This window comes from Capricornis sumatraensis, chromosome 21 (assembly GCF_032405125.1).
Source record: "Capricornis sumatraensis isolate serow.1 chromosome 21, serow.2, whole genome shotgun sequence".
NCBI lineage: Eukaryota > Metazoa > Chordata > Mammalia > Artiodactyla > Bovidae > Capricornis > Capricornis sumatraensis.
This window is the reverse complement of record NC_091089.1, coordinates 6,405,207-6,428,844: the sequence shown is the minus strand read 5'-3', so window position 1 is coordinate 6,428,844 and position 23,638 is coordinate 6,405,207. Positions and strand designations below refer to the sequence as shown.

The window sequence follows — 23,638 nt, the reverse complement described above, 5'->3', positions numbered from 1 at the left end:
ACTTTGCAAAATATCACACGTAGCCGGAGGAGCACTCAGCCCCGTGTACACACGTCTCCTCCCCCTCCCGGCAGTCTGGCCTGCTCTGGTCTGACCTTTCCTCACGTGACGTTTTCTTGCGTTCACTTCCCCCTCACCTTTTTGCCAGAAAGTGCTACTTTATCAAGTCCTGTTGAGCATGGCTTTTACTATTCCAAGAATCTACTTGAATTTTTTAGTAACGGTGCCATTCTTGCCCAAGTGCCGCAGCTCTTTAGTGTTACGGGGTATTTACTTTGTCAATGATGATAAAATGGGCTACTAGTCCTTTCGGTTTTCCTACTTTCCTTGCTATCCTCTGAAGAAATTGGAACTGCAGTGAAAGAAATAAGAAGAAACAAAACAACAGTGTACAAAAAATTTTCATGAGCTTCTTGAGGTGCCATACCATACATTTCATAATTCACTTTTCTGAGTAATTTCAGTTTAGGAAGTAAAGCATAGTGTTGTTTTGATAATAGTGGGTTTGCAAACATTGATGCAGTTGTTATGGTTGAAAGTATAAGAGCAGACCCAAGTTTTAATATCTTATTTGGGGACTAAAATCTCTAAATAATAGAAGCCATTATTTTTCCTTTAATACTGTAGGGAATGGAAATTAAATTAGTTTGAGAATAAGAAACTGGGGAAGCAAAGCATCTTATTACCAACTATAAAAATTAGATATGTATGAAAGTCTGTCACCTTTCTTTTGGAATTTTCTAAAACAAACAGGACAGAATTCATTCAGCAAAGAAAAAATATTTTTTATATAAAATCAGTTGTATTTATGGTTATTGAGAGGAGAAAGACAGCAGCTGGTTTAACCTTTGAAGATCAATTCTGGTTATTCTGTAGCATATCTGTTACTCCTGTATCTATTGTTGGAAGAGGTTTTCTTTTTGTTAATCTGGGGTTTTTTGGTTTGTTTTTGTGTGTCATTGGACACATGCGGATGTTTTGAAGTTTTGCGGATGCTTTGAAGTTTATGAATCGTCTCCTTACTTGTGTTTGGAGCTCACGTTGCTCCAGGCTGGCCAGCTTAGCCCGTTCTCACTGTCTTCCGCGTTCTTTCGTTTTGGCCTGTCATTCGTTGAGCATTTTCTTACTCCTGGCATAGTAAGATATCCCAGGCCTAGAACCAGCTTTTTTGCTAAGAGTGCTAGATTCTTTCAAAGAAGAATTACATTTTTAAGCCTGAGTGCTAGATGAGTTCACTGGTTTGGGAATTTTCTCTTTTTTCTCAATAAGCAGACTTTTTATTTCCAACAGAATTGTTTACTAAAGCTTATTTTTCATTTACAGCTCTGTTCTTAGGAAACACATTGAATACTATGTAAAATCCATACTGTCGTTTTCCAGTTCCCTTATGGTTTGTCTGTGAAATAGTTTTCCAGCCTCTCTTTGCTTATATCCATGCTGTAGTCTAGTCACAGGCCTCAGTTTCTCAAATGGGTTTACTTTTCTCATAATTTGCTTCTGCCAGAAACTGCCCCTCACAGGAAATTCTAGTTATCTTTATGTTTTACTCTGTCTTTTAAAGTATCCAGAATTCTTTTAGGCATTGCTAAATCTCACCTACTTAATTATTTAACAATATTTTTGGCCTATTAAGATACACAATGATATTCTCATCAATCGTTTGTAGTTCTCTTTTTACTGATATGTAATATGTGGAAACTTTAGAATGAATACCCAAATGAGTGGCGTATTCTGTTCTTTGTGAGCAGAGAAAAAGTCATCTGCTGTTCAGTTTGGTTCATCTGCATATAATCTACTGCCTGTCTGTATAGATTTGCTTCTTCGAGACATTTTGTATAAATTGGATCATCCAATGTGAGGCCTTCTGTGCCTGGCTTGTGGCATGTTTGCCAGATTCATCCATGTTATAGCATCTATCCATACTTCATTTCTATTTATAGCTGAACACTATTGCATAATATGAATATAGCACATTTTCTCTGTCCATTCATAGTATTATGGGCATCTGGATTGTTTCTATGTTTTGGCTATTGCTGTTCTGAATATTCATGCACAAATTTTGTATGGACATAGGTTTTTCAGTTCCCTGGAGTACATACTTAGGAGTGGAATTGCTGGGTTATGTGTTCACTATATGTTTTAACTGTAATATATTGTGTTTGAATCCATGAACATGGGATATCTATCTGTTTACTTAAGTCTTTAGTTTTCTTTAATGATATTTGACAACGTTCAGTGTATATCTTGTACTTTTTGGTTAAAATTATTCCTACATATTTAAAATGTTTTCATAATTTTATTTTTTCTTTATCATTAGTGCCTAGAATACCAGTGATTTGTTAAATATTAATAATGTGTCCTGCAACATTGCTATAGTTGTTTATTAGTTTATTGGTTTATTTTTTTTAGGATCTATGTACATGGTCACGTCAGCTGTGAATACGTATCCTTCTTTTTTGCCAATCTGGATTCCTTTTTGTCTCTTTTTCCTTGCCCAAGTTCCCTGGCTGAGACATCTTGTACAGTGTCAAATAGAAGTGATAAGAGCATAAATCCCAGTTTTGTTCCTGAACTTAGAGTGGTGTCATTGTTCACCATTAAGTACCACCTTAGTTGTAGGGTTTTTTTGTAGAAGATCTTGAGTTTGTCAGTTTTGATGATCTTCTCAAATAGACAACTTTTGAGTTTGTTGATTTTGGGTATTTTTCTTCATCGTTTATACTCTAGTTTTTAATTTCCTTCTCTCTGCTTGTATTCGGTTTTGTTTGTTCTTCTTTTTCTTGTTTCTTAACATGGATAGTTAGGTTGTTGATTTATTTGAAGTATTTCTTCTTTTCAAAAATAGAGATTTTATAGCTGCAACTTTTTCTCTTACCACTGCTTTAGCTGCTTATAACTTTTATATATAAATTTCAGTACACATTCTTAGCCTTGTTTTGGGATGCAGTTAATTCAGTTGAAAAAACTGCCACATTTTGTGCTTCACTTTCGAGTAGGTTCGAACAGATCTTCAGTCAGTTCAGTTCATTCAGTCGCTCAATCGTGTCCAACTCTTTGCCACCCCATGAACTGCAGCACGCCAGGCCTCCCTGTTCATCACCATCTCCTCGAGTTCACTCAAACTCATGTCCATCGAGTTGGTGATGCCATCCAGCCATCCCATCCTCTGTCATCCCCTTTTCCTCCTGCCCCCAATCCCTCCAAGAATCAGAGTCATTTCCGTTGAGTCAACTCTTCGCATGAGGTGGCCAAAGTACTGGAGTTTCAGCTTTAGCATCATTCCTTCCAAAGAACACCCAGGGCCGATCTCCTTTAGAATGGACTGGTTGGATTTCCTTGCAGTCCAAGGGACTCTCAAGAGTCTTCTCCAATACCACAGTTCAAAAGCATCAATTCTTCAGCGCTCAGCCTTCTTCACAGTCCAACTCTCACATCCATACATGACCACTGGAAAAACCATAGCCTTGACTAGATGGACCTTTGTTGGCAAAGTAATGTCTCTGCTTTTCAATATGCTATCTAGGTCGGTCATAACTTTTCTTCCAAGGAGAAAGCGTCTTTTAATTTCATGGCTGCAATCACCATCTGCAGTGATTTTGGAGCCCCAAAAAATAAAGTCTGACACTGTTCCCACTGTTTCCCCATCTATTTCCCATGAAGTGATGGGACCGGATGCCATGATCTTCGTTTTCTGAATGTTGAGCTTTAAGCCAACTTTTTCACTCTCCTCTTTCACTTTCATCAAGAGGCTTTTTATTTCCTCTTCACATTGTACCATAAAGGTGGTGTCATCTGCATATCTGAGGTTATTGATATTTGTCCCAGCAATCTTGATTCCAGCTTGAAAGCTTGCTTCTTCCAGCCCAGGGTTTCTCATGATGTACTCTGCATATAAGTTAAATAAGCAGGGTGACAATATACAGCCTTAACGTACTCCTTTTCCTATTTGGAACCAGTCTGTTGTTCCATGTCCAGTTCTAACTGTTGCTTCCTGGCCTGCATACAGATTTCTCAAGAGGCAGGTCAGCTGGTCTGGTATTCCCATCTCTTTCAGAATTTTCCACAGTTTATTGTGATCCACACAGTCAAAGGCTTTGGCATAGTCAATAAAGCAGAAATAGAAGTTTTTCTGGAACTTTCTTGCTTTTCGATGATCCATTGGATGTTGGCAATTTGATCTCTGGTTCCTCTGCCTTTTCTAAAATGAGCTTGAACATCAGGAAGTTCACGGTTCACGTATTACTGAAGCCTGACTTGGAGAATTTTGAGCATTACTTTATTAGCGTGTGAAGTGAGTGCAATTGTGCGGTAGTCTGAGCATTCTTTGGCATTGCCTTTTTTTGGGACTGGAATAAAAACTGACCTTTTCCTGTCCTGTGGCCACTGCTGAGTTTTCCAAATTTGCTGGCATATTGCGTGCAGCACCTTCACAGCATCATCTTTCAGGATTTGAAACAGCTTAACTGGAACAGATCTTAGTCTGTGGCTAATTCTTCTCCACTGCTGAGACCAACCCTGTGTGACCACTGACTTGTGCTGTTCCTTCCAATCTTTCTGCATTTTCCTATACTACCATTGTGCAGTGCCTTCACACATCAGCTTGATCAATAGTTAGCTGAATGCGCCCTGCCTTCCCTCTGCAGATCTTCAGCTCTCTGTGTGTGTAGGTTTCTCCTCTCTGTAATCTGTCCTCTGAGTTCCAGCTGCCTGGTCTTTACATGGTCTCGTTTTGTCTCAAGTCAGGGAGTCTGTTCCTTTCCTGCTGCCTCCCCGCGCTTTGTTAACCTGTCTGAGAATTGTCTCAGTCAGATCATTTTCTTAGAATGATGTCCTATGTCTTAAAAATTGTTATTTCATGTATGTTGTCCGTTTTTTAGTTTTACACTGGTAAGGGTAAATCCCTGTCTCTCCATCTTGTAACTTTTGAATCAGCCAGGCATTTGGAATATACATGTATTACTCTGTGTGTGTGTGTTGTGACTGAAGTTCAGGGATTCGTTATAGGGATTTGGTCTTATACTTGGAGCTTTTCATCTAGTCTCTATAAGGTGTTATCATTGCATCTGATGTTGGAGCTTGAAAACTACAGGGTAGGCAGTTGAGATGTGAGAAAGGATGTAAATTAGGGAGAACTGAGCAAGATGGAACCCGCAAGCATGGGCTGGAGCCCTGAGTCCTCTGAATGTTTTCATTGTCTCTTACCTGAGGACCTGGAGAGGGGCTGGTGGTGCTTTCTGTAGAAGCTGGCTTCTTCCTCAGCTGCTTATATGTATACAGTGGGACCAGGAGTCAGGAAAGCCCTTTGACTGTGGAGAGGGGAGTTTGTTGCTGCTTTATGACAATCAGCTGATCCCAAGGATAAATGACAATACCTGTAAGCGCCGGTTGCTCCACTTCCGCCCCCTGTATTCTGCCCCCAGACTCTCTCCTGGTGGTCCCTAATTGGGTACATCTTGAGAGTGGAATTCTAATAAGTGTGGTTTGGCTTATCCACGTTGTCATGTTGCAGACTCCCCAGACTCCACCCCTTGCCATCCGTGCACCTGTACACGTCGTCTTCATCTGTGTTTAATCTCTTACCAAGACAGAAAGAGTGCTCTGCCCCTGCCCGTCGTGGTGCACAGTCCAGTAGACAACCAGCACTGGCCCGCTCCTGAGGAGGACCCACAGGCCAGTCTTAGGGGGATAGTCATTCTTCTTTCTAATTCACATTTTCTCTTTGCCGTCTGTAACTGAAATAATGAGTTGTAAAGCTAACATTTGTTAACATATCTTATTTTAGATAAGAGAATTCTAAAAGGGAAAGGAAGTAATCTGGAATTTGTTATTATTTCAAAAATTCCTGAGTGTTTCTTATTTCAGTTGGTTCACTGAGTTCATTTTACTGTAAATTGTTATAAGAAAATAAGTCACCCAGAACTCTTATTAATCGACACTTGTGCGTCTCTTCAGTGCAGCAGTAATTGATTGTGATGATTATCTCCCTGAAGCACTCTGTGTTTTTGATATGCCTGCTGAATCATTAAATAAAGATTAAATTCTATTCTATAAAATTTTATTATTAAATACATTCTATTGTGCTCTAATTTTTTGTTTAATTATGTTCCTCAAAAGACATTTATCTTAACTATGTGAACCTTGATGTAAGACACAGATTGCCCTTATCTGCATATATCTTGTGATGGTGTGTTCAATTCAGATGATCGTATCATTCTGAAATCTGTTTGGGGCTTTTGTTTATGAATAGCTCAATAAACTTTGGTTTGGATAGGCATATTAATTTGGTAGGATCAGTTTCAGTTCATTTTCACATAAATCGCAACTTGAATATTCTTGTTTACCAAATAATATTTTGAAAGTAATAAATTTAAAAATTCCTCAGCCCCAAATTACCATTAAACCATCAGTGCCGTTACGAAGCCTTGGAAATAGTGCTTTTGAACAGTTTAGCAGTACACCCTGGCAACTCTGCTAATGGAAATTACCAAAGAATATTTCTTATTGAGTATTAGATCATGTGTGAGGCTTGGAAGTGTCTGTCTGCTAGTCCCAGTGGGCTCAGCCTTTTCTGATTTCCTCTCAAACAGGGCTGGAGGAACTGGTCACCACCTCCTCACTGACGTGGCTGCATTTGATGTTATTGTATTGTCAGTTTACACAAAATATCCTGGAAGAAATTTAAAGACAAATTACATGTAGAAATAGAAGTCCCCATTTTGGTGAATTCATTGATTGCTGTTTTATTCCTTGACATAAACACCCTCATGTATTACAGCTCTTACCTATTTAATCAATAAAGACAATATCAGAATTATATGCTTGGATAGGAAGACACTTAATTTATTAATAGCAATCATTTATTGAGGCTTACTGCATTTCGGACATGACTGAGTGACTGAACTGAACTGAACTGCATTTCTTGCAATATCTAGACACTTTACTATACGCTTCTGGATACTGTTTATAGAAATAATTCCACTGCTATATTTAATTCCACTATACCTCAATTTTTTATTTGGAAATTGAGGTTAGTAATGCCTTATATCTGATGATTCTTGGCAAACATTTGTTACCTTGTTTGGCATAAAGTATTCATGCTCCAAAATGGTATATTTTCTTAGTTTTTGTTCCTTACTCCTTGCGTAGACTATGACAGAGAAAGTCTTCGTGGTCTGGAAGGGGGACCCAGGATTCAGGGCGTCCGTTCTCCATGGAAAGCTCCCGTGCCTGCGCTCTCGCTGGCTTCCTCCAGCTCCAGTCGTCGTCATCACTGTAAAGCCAGCCGCCAGCTCCTGAGGGCGTGCTGGGCTCCCAGCAGCCCCAGGGAGAGATGGCTCGCCCATCACCATGTGTCTGGTGCCCTCCAGGCCTCAGGCTGCACTTTCCCCCAGGGCGCTGCATGTATTGGGAGTTCTGTTGAGCACATTAACAGTTTCCTTTCCTGGGATAATACCTTACAGTAACAGGAGGTCCCACCCTTGCTGAGGAGTTGAGGTACTAATAGCTCCACTAAGGGGCTGCTCCGTGTTGACTCTTGGAAAGTTTTCAGGTGGGTACCTTGCGGTCAGTGCCTTCTCTCTCTCTCTCCCTTCCTTCCTTCCTATCACACTGTGTCTACTCGAACGTGTCTGACCTTGTTTGCTTTTGCTTCCTTTTCTATGTATCCTTTTGTTGGTTATAGCGGGCTTCCTTCTATAGTGTATGACTAATACAGTTGTTTACTAATTTCATTGTACTTTTTTTCACAATTTAGGTATCAGTGATTTCATTTTGCTTTACATTTCATTGCTGTGAACTGAATCGAGGTCAAGTCACTGTTAATTTCAGATCCTAGATTAGACCAGGTTTTTGACTTTCGATTTTATTTAGTATTTTAAGAATATCTTGCTGATACACTTAGTTGTACAGCAGATACTAATCAAAGCAACTAAACTCTAAATTAAAAAAAAACAGAAGTTCTGCTAACCTGTGTTGTTTTTTGAACTCAGAAACAAGATACCTTTCATTATGATTTTCTTTACTTATTTTAGCAGGTAACTTTTTAGTTGGAAAAAAAAAAAAAAGAAAGAAAACACATGCATCAGACATGTGAAATAAGGCCCAATACCTGAATTATAATTTATAAGATAAAGAATGACAAGATGGTTTAGTGACCAAGTACAGTGTGTGGGCTCTGACCAGACAGCCTGTGCTCAAATCCTGACTCTGCCCTTCACTAGCTGTGCAACCTTGGGGAGTTACTTAAAGTATACTTAAAGTGCCTCATGTTTTCCATCCGTCAATTAGATTGTTTTAAGGGTTAACTAAATTGGTAGGCTCCGAACAGAGGTTTTCAATCTCCTTCTCTACGAACATCTAAAAAATACAAAACAAAAAAATGCCCAAATATGTGATTGCTTTCAGAATGGTTGAGAATGTAGTTAAGATTTGAAAGTCTTCAGTGTAATATTGGAGAAGGCAATGGCACCCCACTTCAGTACTCTTGCCTGGAAAATCCCATGGATGGAGGAGACTGGTAGGCTGCAGTCCACGGGGTTGTGAAGAGTCGGACACGACTGAAGGGATTTAGTAGCAGCAGCAATGTAATATTACATTGAAGACGATGCTATGAAAGTGCTACACTCAATATGCCAGCAAATTTAGAAAACTCAGCAGTGGCCACAGGACTGGAAAAGGTCAGTTTTCATTCCAATCCCAAAGAAAGGCAATGCCAAAGAATGCTCAAAGTACTCCACAATTGCAGTCATCTCACAAAGTAATGCTCAAAATCCTCCAAGACAGGCTTCAATAGTACATGAACTGTGAACTTCCAGGTGTTCAAGCTGGACTTAGAAAAGACAGAGGAGCCAGAGATCAAATTACCAACATCTGCTGGACCATTGAAAGAGCAAGAGAGTTTCAGAAAAAGATCTACTTCTGCTTTATTGACTATGCCACAGCTTTTCACTGTGTGGATCACAGCAAACTGGAAAATTCTGAAAGAGATCGGAATACCAGACCACCTGACCTGCCTCCGGAGAAATCTGTATGCGGTCAAAAAGCAACAGTTAGAACCGTACATGGAACAACAGACTGGTTCCAAATTGGGAGAGGAGTACGTCAAGTCTGTATAGTGTCACCAAACAAAAGTGCTTGTTTAACTTATATGCAGAGTACATCACGTGAAATGCCAGGCTGGATGAAGCACAAGCTGGAATCAAGATTGCTAGGAGAAATATCAGTAACCTCAGATGTGCAGATGACACCATCATTATGGCAGAAAGCAAAGAACTAAAGAGCCTCTTGATGAAAGTGAAAGAGGAGAGTGAAAAAGTTAGCTTAAAGCTCAACATTCAGGAAACTAAGATCATGGTCCCATTACTTCATGGCAAATAGATGGGGAAACAATGGAAACAGTGACAGACTTTATTTTGTGGGGCTCCAAAATCACTGCAGATGGTGACTGCAGCCATGAAATTAAAAGACGCTTACTCCTTGGAAGAAAACCTATGACCGACCTAGACAGCGTATTAAACAGCGGAGACATCACTTTGCCAACAAAGGTCCATCTAGTCAAGGCTATGGTTTTTCCAGTAATCATGTATGGATATGAGAGTTGGACTGTGAAGAAAGCTGAGTGCTGAAGAATTGATGCTTTTGAACTGTGGTGTTGGAGAAGACTCTTGAGAGTCCCTTGGACTGCAAGGAGATCCAACCAGTCCATCCTAAAGGAAATCAGTCGTGAATATTTATTAGAAGGACTGATGGTGAAGCTGAAACCCCAACACTTTGGCCAGCTGATGTGAAGAACTGACTCCTTGGAAAAGACCCTGATGCTGGGAAAGGTGGAAGGCAGGAGAAGAAGGGGACGACAGAGGATGGGATGGCTGGATGGCATCACCGACTCAATGGACATGAGTTTGAGTAAACTCTTGGAGTTGGTGATAGACAGGGAGGCGTGGCCTGCTGCTGTTCATGGGGTTGCAAAGAGTTGGACTCAACTGAACGACTGAACTGAATGTAATACTAAGGTCTTTGGGGTATAATATTTATAGTTCTGACAGTACTAATAATTGTAATAATTGACCAGATAAACTCCAGAAATCAGGGAGCAAGAACACGCTGAAGTCTGCCCTTGCCCCTTTGTGCCGGGGGTGGTGTGTGAGAGAGTGTATGTGTTTGTGCGAGCACCTCACCGTTTCTTGGGACACTGTTTCTGATTGCGGAAACTAATATTTTATAAAATTTAAGAACTCACTGCTGGTTCTTGGACACACAATGCTTACTTTTGGGAGAGTTATGACACTTAGAAAAGTTTTTGTTTCTTGTGAATGAACTAAGGTTTTCCAAGTTTTGTTTCTTTATGGGGAATTTCAATAAACATAATAACATTTATTTTCATGAAGAATCAGAGACATTTAAGAAAATAACAATTATAATGTTAAATGTTTACGGATTCTTGCTAATTTTAAATTTGGGGATGTTGATCATTTGTGTTTGAAGGGAGTTTCTTTATGTAAAATATAAGGGTAAACACCTAAAATTTCAAAGTAGTCAGTTCTGTGTGATGATTATAATGGTAAAGACAATAGCATTCTGAGAAATTCTGCCTGAAGATACTTGAGAAACAATGAAAGTCCTGCTTGGTCTGGCTTAGCAATGACTTGGTAAGATAGTTTGAGAAATGTAGTTTTTAAGTGTTATTTAATACCTGTTCACTTCTGAATTTTGGAGTAAGCAAATATCATAGAACTGTATATTTTTCCTTTATTTTCAAGGTAAATTTTTTGACAGATTTGCATTCATTTGAAGTTCAGGTTTTTCTATATTCCTGTAAGTTAGTGTGCTTGTTTATAGGTAAGACAAATGGATGACAAAATTTTTTCCACCATGTCATGGTTAAACAGCATAATTGGAAGCTACTTGCAAATATATTGACAGTGGTATATAGTTTATTTCATTTTATGTATTATGTAGATGAAGATTTAGTATTTCATTTAGGTTCTCAAAATATTGTACAGTGAATTTTACATTATCACACTAATATTAGCATGATCTTGATTTCTGACAGTGAGGGTACAATATTTTATTTTATATTGATTTTGTTTATAATAAAAGCAACATAATTTATCTTAGTTGACTGTTGTTTTAGTAATGATCAGCATCTTTATATTTCTTTCTGAGCATAATTATACTTGTTAACTGATCGTACATATTTATTTTTGTCTGACCTGCTTTACAGGTCATTGATTTTTACTTTGTACCCTTATTATATGATAAATATTTTCTTTTTAAATATTATAAGCAGTTTTCTAATCTCAATGAATTAAAAGAAAAATCTGCCCTGTATCAACTACTTGATTTTTCCCTTTTAGAAAGCGTCATACTCATTTGTAACAGTGTTGATTATACTATACCAATTTTATTTGTGAACACTTTTATTGCTGTAGTATGTCCTTTTTCTTTTTCCTTGTTTCCCATGAGGGTATAATCTTTCATTAGTCAAGAGGTATGGAATGGTGGGAAGAGCTCTGTAGAAAGGTCACCAGGCGTGAATCCTACTTTTGCATTTTCAGCTCCTTTGCCACATTTTCTTGAAAAAGTCAAAGTCACTTATCTTCTGTGAGCCTCAATTCCCTCTTCTCTCAGCTTGAGCTGATAATGCCTCCACCAGTTACTCATTCAGTAATGCGGAGCCATTGAGGAAACATAAAAATGCTGGATAAAGTGTGAAACATCATTTTGCTTTAAAAAATTTGCTCATTGTAGAAATACAAAGAGTATAAATAATCTAAAAGTAAATCTCATTCAAAGCGAATCTGTCTGATGCTTGCCTCTCTTTGTGTATATTTGTATCTGTCTGAATACAAAAATGTACTTATTTCTACAGGGGATTACATTGTGTGCACACTTTTATCCCTTGTAAGTCTAACATCTTCTGAGAAATATTCTGTCCTTATTGATCAGAATATTTAGATCATGCCACTACTCTTGCACAATAGAGAAGTTTTTTGCCTTAGTTTAAGATTCTTTCCTGAGGGTACGTAGAGAAGGTAGGAATAGCTAGTTCAGAATGAAGACTGAAGGCTAAGATTTATTTGCTTAAGATTTGGTGCTTTATTCAATTCAGAAAGGAAGCATAAAATGTTTATGAGCTGAGCCTCAGTATGAACGTATTTTTAGGAAGGTTGTGTGATGGTGGTATATGGGGTGAATTCTAATGGAGAACACCTTGAAGCTACAGCATATCAATCAAATGGTTTAAGTTCAGTTCACTTCACTTCAGTCGCTGAGTCGTGTCCGACTTTTTGTGACCCCATGAATCGCAGCACACCAGGCCTCCCTGTTCATCACCATCTCCCGGAGTTCACTCAGACTCACGTCCATAGAGTCCGTGATGCTATCTGGCCATGTCATCCTCTGTTGTCCCCTTCTCCTCCTGCCCCCAATCCCTCCCAGGATCAGAGTCTTTTCCAATGAGTCAACTCTTTGCATGAGGTGGCCAAAGTACTAGAGTTTCAGCTTTAGCATCATTCCTTCCAAAGAAATCCCAGGGTTGATCTCCTTCAGAATGGACTGGTTGGATCTCCTTGCAGTCCAAGGGACTCTCAAGAGTCTTCTCCAATACCACAGTTCAAAAGCATCAATTCTTCAGTGCTCAGCCTTCTTCACAGTCCAACTCTCACATCCATACATGACCACTGGAAAAACCATAGCCTTGACTAGACGGACCTTAGTCGGCAAAGTAATGTCTCTGCATTTGAATATACTGTCTAGGTTGGTCATAACTTTTCTTCCAAGGAGTAAGTGTCTTTTAATTTCATGGCTACAATCACCATCTGCAGTGATTTTGGAGCCCAAAAAAATAAAGTCTGACACTGTTTCCACTGTTTCCCCATCTATTTCCCATGAAGTGATGGGACTGGATGCCATGATCTTCGTTTTCTGAATATTGAGTTTTAAGCCAACTTTTTCACTTTCCACTTTCACTTTCATCAAAAGGCTTTTTAGTTCCTCTTCACTTTCTGCCATAAGGGTGGTGTCATCTGCATATCTGAGGTTATTGATATTTCTCCCGGCAATCTTGATTCCAGCTTGTGTTTCTTCCAGCCCACCATTTCTAATGATGTACTCTGCATAGAAGTTAAATAAGCAGGGTGACAATATACAGCCTTGACGTACTCCTTTTCCTATTTGGAACCAGTCTGTTGTTCCATGTCCAGTTCTAACTGTTGCTTCCTGACCTGCATACAGATTTCTCAAGAGGCAGGTCAGGTGGTCTGATATTCCCATCTCTTTCAGAATTTTCCACAGTTTGTTGTGATCCACACAGTCAAAGGCTTTGGCATGGTCAATAAAGCAGAAATAGATGTTTTTCTGGAACTCTCTCGCTTTTTCTATGATCCAGCGGATGTTGGCAATTTGATCTCTGGTTCCTCTGCCTTTTCTAAAACGAGCTTGAACATCAGGAAGTTCACGGTTCATGTATTGCTGAAGCCTGGCTTGGAGAATTTTGAGCATTATTTCACTAGCATGTGAGATGAGTGCAGTTGTGCAGTAGTTTGAGCATTCTTTGGCATTGCCTTTCTTTGGAATCGGAATGAAAACTGACCTTTTTCAGTCCTGTGGCCACTGCTGAGTTTACCAAATTTGCTGGCATATTGAGTACAGCTCTTTCACAGCATCATCTTTCAGGATTTGAAACAGCTCAACTGGAATTCCATCACCTCCACTAGCTTTGTTCGTAGTGATGCTTTCTAAGGCCCACTTGACTTCACATTCCAGGATGTCTGGCTCTAGATTAGTGATGACACTATCATGATTATCTGGGTCGTGAAGATCTTTTTTGTATAGTTCTTCCGTGTATTATTGTCACCTCTTCTTAATATCTTCTGCTTCTGTTAGGTCCATACCATTTCTGTCCTTTATCGAGCCCATCTTTGCATGAAATGTTCCCTTGGTATCTCTAATTTTCTTAAAGAGATCTCTAGTCTTTCCCAATCTGTTGTTTTCCTCTATTTCTTTGCATTGATTGCTGAAGAAGGCTTTCTTATCTCTCCTTGCTATTCTCTGGAACTCTGCATTCAGATGCTTATATCTTTCCTTTTCTCCTTTGCTTTTCGCCTCTCTTCTTTTCACAGCTATTTGTAAGGCCTCCCCAGACAGCCATTTTGCTTTTTTGCATTTCTTTTCCATGGGGATGGTCTTGATCCCTGTCTCCTCTACAAAGTCACGAACCTCATTCCATAGTTCATCAGGCACTCTATCTATCAGATCTAGGCCCTTAAATCTATTTCTCACTTCCACTGTATAATCATAAGGGATTTGATTTAGGTCATACCTGAATGGTCAGGCGGTTTTCTCTACTTTCTTCAATTTGAGTCTGAATTTAGTAATAAGGAGTTCATGATCTGAGCCACAGTCAGCTCCCGGTCTTCTTTTTCTTGGCTGTATAGAGCTTCTCCATCTTTGGCTGCAAAGAATATAATCAGTCTGATTTCAGTGTTGACCATCTGGTGATGTCCAGGTGTAGAGTCTTCTCTTGTGTTGTTGGAAGAGGCTGTTTGCTATGGCCAGTGCATTTTCTTGGCAAAACTCTATTAGTCTTTGCCCTGCTTCATTCCGCATTCCAAGGCCAAATTTGCCTGTTACTCCAGGTGTTTCTTGACTTCCTACTTTTGCATTCCAGTCCCCTATAATGAAAAGGGCATCTTTTTTGGGTGTTAGTTCTAAAAGGTCTTGTAGGTCTTCATAAAACTGTTCAACTTCAGCTTCTTGAGCATTACTGGTTGAGGCATAGACTCGGATAACTGTGATATTGAATGGTTTGCCTTGGAGACGAACAGAGATCATTCTGTCGTTTTTGAGATTGCATTCAAGTACTGCATTTCGGACTCTTTTGTTGACCATGATGGCTATTCCATTTCTTCTGAGGGATTCCTGCATGCAGTGGTAGATACAATGGTCATCTGAGTTAAATTCAGCCATTCCAGTCCATTTTAGTTTGCTGATTCCTAGAATGTCAACATTCACCCTTGCCATCTCTTGTTTGACCACTTCCAATTTGCCTTGATTCATGGATCTGACATTCCAGGTTCCTATGCAATAGTGCTCTTTACAGCATCGGACCTTGCTTCTATCACCTGTCACATCCACACCTGGGTATTGTTTTTGCTTTTGCTCCATCCCTTCATTCTTTCTGGAGTTATTTCTGTACTGATCTCCAGTAGCATATTGAGCACCTACTGACCTGGGGAGTTCCTCTTTCAGTATCCTATCATTTTGCCTTTTCCTACTGTTCATGGGGTTCTCAAAGCAAGAATACTGAAGTGGTTTGCCATTCCCTTCTCCAGTGGACCACATTCTGTCAGACCTCTCCACCATGACCCACCCATCTTGGGTTGCCCCGTGGGCATGGCTTGGTTTAGATTGACTAGTTTTCTGTGAGTATGGTTTCAGTGTGTCTGCCCTCTGATGCCCTCTTGCAACACCTACCATGTTTTTTTGGTTTCTCTTACCTTGGGCATGGGGTATCTCTTCACGGCTGCTCCAGCAAAGCACAGCAGCTCCTTACCTTGGAGGAGGGGTATATCCTTACCAACGCCCTTCCTGACCTTCCACGTGGGATGGCTCCTCTAGGCCCTCTCGTCGAGAGAGAGAAGCATAGTCTTGAGAGGGAGCAGTTGTGAAGAAGCAATTGATGACTTACACACATGAGCATGTGATTATTAAATTGGGAAGCTGGCACAGTTGTAGAATTAGGGAAGTCTGGAGCAGCTTTTTAGTGAGGGAAGATCATGACTGAGTGTTGGACATGTTTTAAAGATTTATTGGCAATTCAGACAAGAAAGAATGCCCCTGGGAAAGGTCCTCAGTGCTGATGCATATTTGCGGTTCATTCACTTAGAGGTTATGCATTGAAGCTCAGGAATTGATTTATACTTTTGAAATTAGATGATGTGTGAGTAGAAGTGTCACCCGAAGAGGACCAGAGGAGGAACAGCATTGACAGTACTGAGAAGCAGGAAGTGCTGGAAAGTGGTTGAGAAGAAAGAGCTCCAGAAGCACGTTAGTAGAGTTTGAGACAACAATAGAAAGTTTTACTTCTATAGATGAAATGCAGTTCATTTACAAAAGTTTATTTATACACCATTTGAAAATACATTAGAAGGTATTTTAGAGTAAGGAAAAGATATGATTGATTGTTACAATGAATGCTCATGTACCAAGTGTGGCCTTACGTTTGAGATCCTCGGTTTCCTTTTCTGCCCACCATCTAGTCTTCATGCTTATTATGAGGGCTTGGACTCAGTGATACACCAAAACCATCCTCATAGTTAGCATTTATGTCTTGCTTTCTCAATACCATTCCTTGCAGTAATAAGCCAAGGCTGATCTAGCAGGGAAAGGACGTGGTGAGCCTGGAACATCTGCTAGAAAAAATAAGGAAGAGCCTGAATGCTAAGATGAGTGATGTCAAAAGGACATAGAAGCCAGCCTCCATTGGCTTCCATTGACAAATTTTGGGGTAGTCTGACAGCTACAGAGAATGTTAATGATAACTGATTATAAAGCATGGCATAAAAGTGAAAATCCAACATTCTGTTTAAAGTACTCTTCAAAGAGAACCAGAGAGAACAGGCAAGACAGAGACAAGAGCAAAATCCTGAAGTTCTTTATGGAAGGAGGCCAGCTAATAAGCGTGGAAGGAATGGCAGAATGAGAACACTGCTCTTCTCTGGTGCACCTTATGATCACTGAGAAGGGCGAGCCTCGGTAATGAGCGCTTTGGGAGCTGGTTGTTAGGAAGCGGGTTCTCAGTGTCAGCTTCTAGAGACCCCCTGCATTCCTTGGCTCCGGTCAAGTCCTTCATCTTCCCAGTCAGCAGCTTAGTATCTCTGTGATCCTGCCCTCATGGTCGTCTCTCTTTCTTAGCTTCTTTCTTCTGTGTCCTTCTTCTGTCTAAGGACACAGATTACATTGAGTCCACCCAGAGAATACAGGATCATTTTCCTATTTTAAAGCCAGCTGTTTAGCAACCTTAATTCCATTTGTGTGCCTTGTAACCTAAGAGATTTCACAAGATTAGGATGTGGACGTCTTTCAGAAGCCATTGCTTTAGTGCTGTGAAGTCACTGGGAGAAATGCAAGCTTATTGCAGTATTAAAAATCTCTAATTCATCTGTCATTTATACCTATACCATTTAAAATAGAAATTAACATGTAAAACTGTAGTATAAAAATAATTATTCATTTAAGTTCATTTTCAGAATGGTAATACCTCATTAATCATAAAAAAACACATCAAGCAAAATGGCAAAAATTTCTATGCATTTTTATTTAAATAAAAAATTATTTTTTAATTGAAGGATAATTGCTTTATAGAATTTTGCTGTTTTCTGTCAAACCTCAACATGAATCAGCCATAGGTGTACATATATCCCCTCCCTCTTGAACCTCCCTCCCATCTCCCTCCCCCTCCCACCCTCTAGGTTGATATAGAGCCCCTGTTTGAGTTTCCTGAGCCATACAGCAAATTCCTGTTGGCTCTCTGTTTTATACATGGTAATGTAAGTTTCCATGCTGCTCTCTCATACATCTCACCCTCTGCTCCCCTCTCCCCATGTCCATAAGTCTGTTCTCTATGTCTGTTTCTCCACTGCTGCCCTGCAAATAAATTCTTTGGTACAATCTTTCTAGATTCTGTATATATGCATTAGTATATGATATTTATCTATCTCTTTCTGCCTTATTTCACTCTGTGTAATAGGTTGTAGGTTCATCCACCTCATTAGAATTGACTCAAATGTGTTCCATTTTATGGCTGAGTAATATCCCATTGTGTATGTTCTACAACTTCTTTATCCATTCATCTGTCGATGGATATCTAGGTTGCTTCCATGTTCTAGCTATTGTAAATAGTGCTGTAGTGAACAGTGGGATCAGTTCAGTTCAGTTGCTCAGTCCTGTCCAACTCTTTGCGACCCCATGGACTGCAGCATGCCAGGCCTCTCTGTCCCTCACTAACTCCCGGAGTTTACTCAGACTCATGTCCATTGAGTCGGTGATGCCATCCAACCATCTCATCCTCTGTTGTCCCCTTTTCCTCCAGCCTTCAATCTTTCCCAGCATCAGGGTCTTTTCAAATGAGTAGGTTCTTTGCATCAGGTGGCCAAAGTGTTGGAGTTTCAGCTTCAACATCAGTCCTTCCAGTGAATATTCAGGACTGATTTCCTTTAGGATGGACTGGTTGGATCTCCTTGCAGTCCAAGGGGCTCTCAAGTGAGACACATGTATCTTTTTCATTTTGGTTTCCTCAGGGTACATGCATAGGAGTGGGATTGCTGGGTCATATGGTGGTTTTATTCCTGGATTTTAAGGAATCTCCATACTGTCTTCCATACAAGTGACATTTGCTCCAAAAGTCAGATCACATTGTTGATAATATATTTTTGTGCATCTTAAACTTACATGATCATGGGGGAATGATCATGATCATTCTTCAGAGAATCATCACTTAAGGTTTTGTTTATACTTTCTTTTTCAGCCATAGGGAGTTTATTATATGAATTGGCTCCTGCTTATAAATATGTATAAAGTGATGAAAATTAAGTTGATTGGCTTGTATTGATTTTGTATTCAAAGGAAACTAGATTCCTTTGGTTGACCAGTACTGCTGATTTTAAGGCAGAGGGGAAATCTTTCAAATTCCAAGTGGGGGTGATGAAAATTCTTAGTTTACCTTCATTCTTATTTTAAAATACATGTCTTGTTTCTCCTTGCTTAATTCTGATGTTTTCTTTCTCTGTTTCTGAGACCTGGCTCTGGGATGCTCCTGTTTGTGTGTGTGTGTGTGTGTGTGTGTCCTGTTCTCTCCAGTCATGGTTTTGTATTGTATTTGCTTTAATACCTAAGTCAGATCATCTTTCTTGACTCACAAGTGAAGAGAATCTGCAATGAGAAAATCTGAGTGACTGAACGAAGAGGTTTTTTATTTTTTATTTTTATTTTTACTTTATTTTACTTTACAATACTGCATTGGTTTTACCATACATTGACATGAATCCACCATCCATACCGTGTAAAAAAAATGATTTTACAATTTGAATTTCAAATAGGAAATTTTTGTACTAGAAAGTAGAAATCTGTAGCTAGGATGAGAATGCTACTATTGAACTTTTCTTTTGACACCAAAAACAATTTCAAATGATGCTATCCCAGGCCATGATAGACACCTGGAAATCAATCATACTTTAAACAACAGTACTTTTTATTATTTCAAAGTGTTCCTCTAGATTGTCAAGGCACTGCCCAGATGGAGAGCCACAGAGTGTATATTTCTAGCATGACTCTTGCCCTTGAACTCAAGACCGGTAGAGTCAGTTTCCTGTTGGAGATCTGTCTGGATGTCCGTGGACTTTCTCGTAGAACAAGTCCCAAATTGATTTTCTCCTTCCAACCAGCTTAGATTCCCCAGGCCCAAATCTCTGATGTTGTCTTTGAGTCCTTTCTTGTAGACTGCACGTCCAGTCCCCGTGGAGATTTGTTTGACTTTGGTTGTGAATGTGTGTCTGGGATTTGACCAGATCTCTTCTTTCGTGCTGGTCCTCGGTGCAGACCACTGTCACCTTTGCCTGGGTTTTACTGCAGGAGCCAGTTAGTTCATCCCTCTCTTTCTGCCCCCCACCCCCACCCCATCCCCAGTCTGTTCCAAGCAGAATAGCTGGAGGCCTCTATTGAAACGTGTGTCCTGCGTGGGCTTCCGTTCCGACACTTTCTCACCTGAGTGCCAGCCCCGGCTGCGTGGCTCGGTGCCCTCACCCGTCCCCTCTGCCCTCCATCCCTCAGGCTCGTGCCCCAGGTCTCTCTGGCCACTGTGTCCTCTGTGACCTCTGCCCCTGCTTGGGGGAACACCCAGCTCCTCGATGTTCACTCATACTCCCAAGTCTCCCAAAGGTAAAGTGCTGGTCCCCTGCTGAGGTTCCAGCTTTTCCTTCTCTCTTTTGTTTTTAACCCACCCCTTTCACTCTTCAGATGCTCTGTGTCGTAGGTGGTGTTTTTGTCCTGTTTCCCTCACTGGGTTTTACAGTTTCCAAGGTAGGGACTTGTCTTTGTTTGATCACCTACTCACTCTGGTTGCCTAGACTGTGCCTGCCTGGAGCCGATCCGGTTTAGCCGATCCATGCACACATGAGTGTGTGCACGTGTGAGGAGCAGGATCGATGGAGGAGCCAGGTGGGCCAAGTGCTGCTTCATTCTGATGAGAAGCCACAGAGTTTAGAAGGAAAGCTCTATGAAGATACGGCTTTAACTGTCTGATTTTGCCTCCTACGTGGAGAACCTGCCAGTTGCTGGTACCTAGGAAGGAGAATGAGTGGAGACAGAATGAAAAGTGTAAAGTCATGTGGGTTCATTGGGAGCAAGGCGTTGAGTGGTATGGTTTTTCTGATTCAGGATTATTTTTGTTTTATTTCTGGTGGTGGTGGTTTTGTTCAGTTGCTAAATTGTGTTAGACTCTGCAACCCCATGGACTGCAGCATGCCAGGCCTCCCTGTTCCTCACTATCTCCCGGAATTTGCCCAAGTTCATGTCCATTGAGTTGGTGATGCCATCCAACCATCTCAACCGTCTCACCCCATACCATTTCTGGTGGTACCTAGATTATAAAATTTCCAAGATAATTAATTATTATGTTACAGTATTAATACTCTTATGGTGGCAGCGAAGTATAGGCACCAGTCAGTGCTCTCAAATTACTGGCAATATTATTATCCATGGAGGTAGGTAAGTTCAGTTGGTCCTGTTTGACTTAAACTGTTTTGGTGAGGAAGACATTGAGACTTTTACACTAATAGTACTTTGGACCAAATTAAAAGGATTTGCTTAATGTCAGGTTGTGGATGAATGAATATTTTGCATTTGACTACAGTTGAGCTGTGTTTTTGTATTTTAAATTCTACCCCATAGTAATAAAATATTATTAGAATGTTTACTATTATAGACATTCAGCAGATAATGTCAGAATTTTATAAGAAGCTTTCGTTCTCTGTGTAGTTTAGCTTATTCCCCTGTGCAGTGTAATATTTTTGTTTACTTCTTAAACCTGGAGCGTTTTAATTAATAAAATTTTTTTCTTTTTAAAACTGCACTGTGGTTTATAAGCTCAAATTTCTTAAATTATACTTGGCCATCTAAATAAGGTGTGCATTGCAACTCTGGGTTCTTAACCTTTGCCCTTTGCTATTAGCTTTATGTTTTTTTAATTATAGGAAAATAGAGGACAGTAGGAAAGTCATGACTTAAATGGACTGTTGTTATTATGGTATTCTTTTTAAAGGAAATGAAAAATATTATTTATTTTGTTCAAATCAAGTGAAACAAATATAGAATATTTTGTTGCTGTTATTTTACTAAGCATTTAATTCTTTATATGTAATGATGATTTTTCCATTTTATGGATTGATGGTGTGATAGGTTATTTATAGTTGTAAGGCATGTGTTCTTCATAGTTATTAATATATAGAAAAGAATGAATATTATTTTCAGTGTATACAAATGTGTTACTTGAATAATAAACTCACAGTCATTAAAAAAATACAAATATTACTTCAGCCTCAAAACTGAGGTTCCCTCTATTTTATGAAAATAACCAGAAGAGGCCAGACATGAAAAGGAGCATTTCCATTTTTAAAACCTGCTTCAGTCTTGGCTTCTGACGCCCGTCTCTCCCATAAGGCCGCAGCACTTGATACGGTCTTGTGCTGCCCGTCTGTGCAGACATGTCCGGATGAATTCAGCGTTCAATGTTAAGAATCTTATAACATGCCAATCTGATTTGTAGCCCTTCATATCTTAGAATGCTAATTAAAATCACATTTTTGCATATGTCATGGCTCTCATGCACATATGCAAATAGATTTTGTTGCCTTTCAGCTATTAGTAATTAACTTTATGAAGGACAGCTGTAATACATAATTAACAAAAATGTTTGCAAGCCCTTTTACATTGAAAGTTACAACCGTAAATTTTTATTTTTTCGCTTATCAAGAGAGCTCTTTTAGTCTGATGCTTTGGAATGATATCTAAGTTGTTTTAAACAATCACAGGACATAATTAAATTGTGTTGTACTACATTCAGTAGAAGAATGGTGCTGTATGCAGTGGCTGCTGATTCCTGTCCATTTCATATTTATGTCAACAAAATTGAATTAAGTGATCTGATTTGTGTGTAAAATAAGATAGCATGTCGGGTAATACTTTTTGTTTGTTTTAGTTATTGATATCTTCTGGGCACTTAAATACATTTTTTTTGCATGTGTTGCAGACATGGTAAACATCTATATCATTTTAAAGAACCTCTCTTCAAATCATTACCATCTTCTTAAGGAAGCTTCTTGAAGGCTATTCATTTTCTCTTTTATAGTCCCTTAAATATTTAATAAAGCGACATTTTCTCAAACTCATTTCATGATTGAAGTGTGGGATCGACTCAGGGGCAGGGCGTGTGATACTGAGGTGTTGGTTTATCTTTCTTACTGACACTGAAGACAGTGACTGAAGAGCTAAAATCATTGGTTTGGTCCTTGTTCATATACACACGTGAGAAAATGGCCCAGTGAGTGAAGTGCAGTGACTTCTTTTGGTTTTCTGGTGTTGCAGTACATCCATCCGTCTGTATGCAGCTTTCCGCTGAGTGCAGTGCCATGCAATGTGCATTTTTCTGTTACACTGTATATATTTATAAATATATATATCCATGTCATTTTTTAAAAATTTTGCACGTTTCTAGTAGAGACTTATGTTTTAGTTCTATAATAACTCTTTCTGTCGTTTTCTTTTTTGTTTCAGGGTTGCATTTGTTATGAAGAAACACTTAAATACTCATCTGTTAGGCAAACATGGAGTTGGCACACCAAAAGAAAGGTAATTTTCATCCATTTAAAATAATTGGATTACAAGAAGTATATCTTCATTTTAGATTTTGTTTAGTGAGGTGACTCCTCGAGTTTTATCCAGTCAGTTCGTCATGTTTTACATAAGTGGTACTCTCATGTTGAATATCATATATTACGCCATTCTCCCATAAAAATTTCATGTAGCATTTTAATTTTAGAAAATTTGATCTAAACATATTGGAAAAGATTTGAAGGATTTGATTTTTTTTTATCTATTTGTGGAATGACCTTGAAACAGAAGAGTTAAATTAAAGGGAGTCAACCTCTGTGAATGCATTAGAATGAACTAAAATAAATATGTAAAACCAAACTATTGAACTTTGTGTATTTTTTTTGAGGTTTTAAAATGACATTTTGGAATTCTCACTGTAGAATTAAACATTGCTGATTTGAAAAAGAAATACATCTTGTGTCATCCCCCAAATAATGCTACGGTTGCCATGTCATGAAAAATAACACTACAATTACGATGTCATCAGCTGCCAGGTTTCCTTTCTTCTTGCTACTGTGTCATAATTAGCTGCATCTCATAGGCTGAATTATATTAGGTGAGCTGAAACATAGCGGTGTCAGCCCCCAGGCGAGCCTGGCTGCTGCTGGAACTTGCCGTTCCTGCAACACTAGTGTGAGCAGCCTCACCTGTAAGGACCTAGTGGGCTTCCGACTCGGCTCAGATCCTCAAAGACAGCATGTGAAATCCTGCA

General features: G+C 39.4%; 1 protein-coding gene across 1 annotated transcript in view; it reads left to right on the top strand.

The window, feature by feature from the left end:
- The window catches only part of ZNF407 (zinc finger protein 407), a 384,229-nt gene that overhangs the window by 125,839 nt on the left and 234,752 nt on the right, over positions 1-23,638 (top strand). Inside the window, exon 4 of the mRNA XM_068994010.1 lies at positions 22,828-22,902. Coding sequence (XP_068850111.1) covers positions 22,828-22,902 — 75 coding nt within the window. The remainder of the gene's footprint in view (positions 1-22,827; positions 22,903-23,638) is intronic.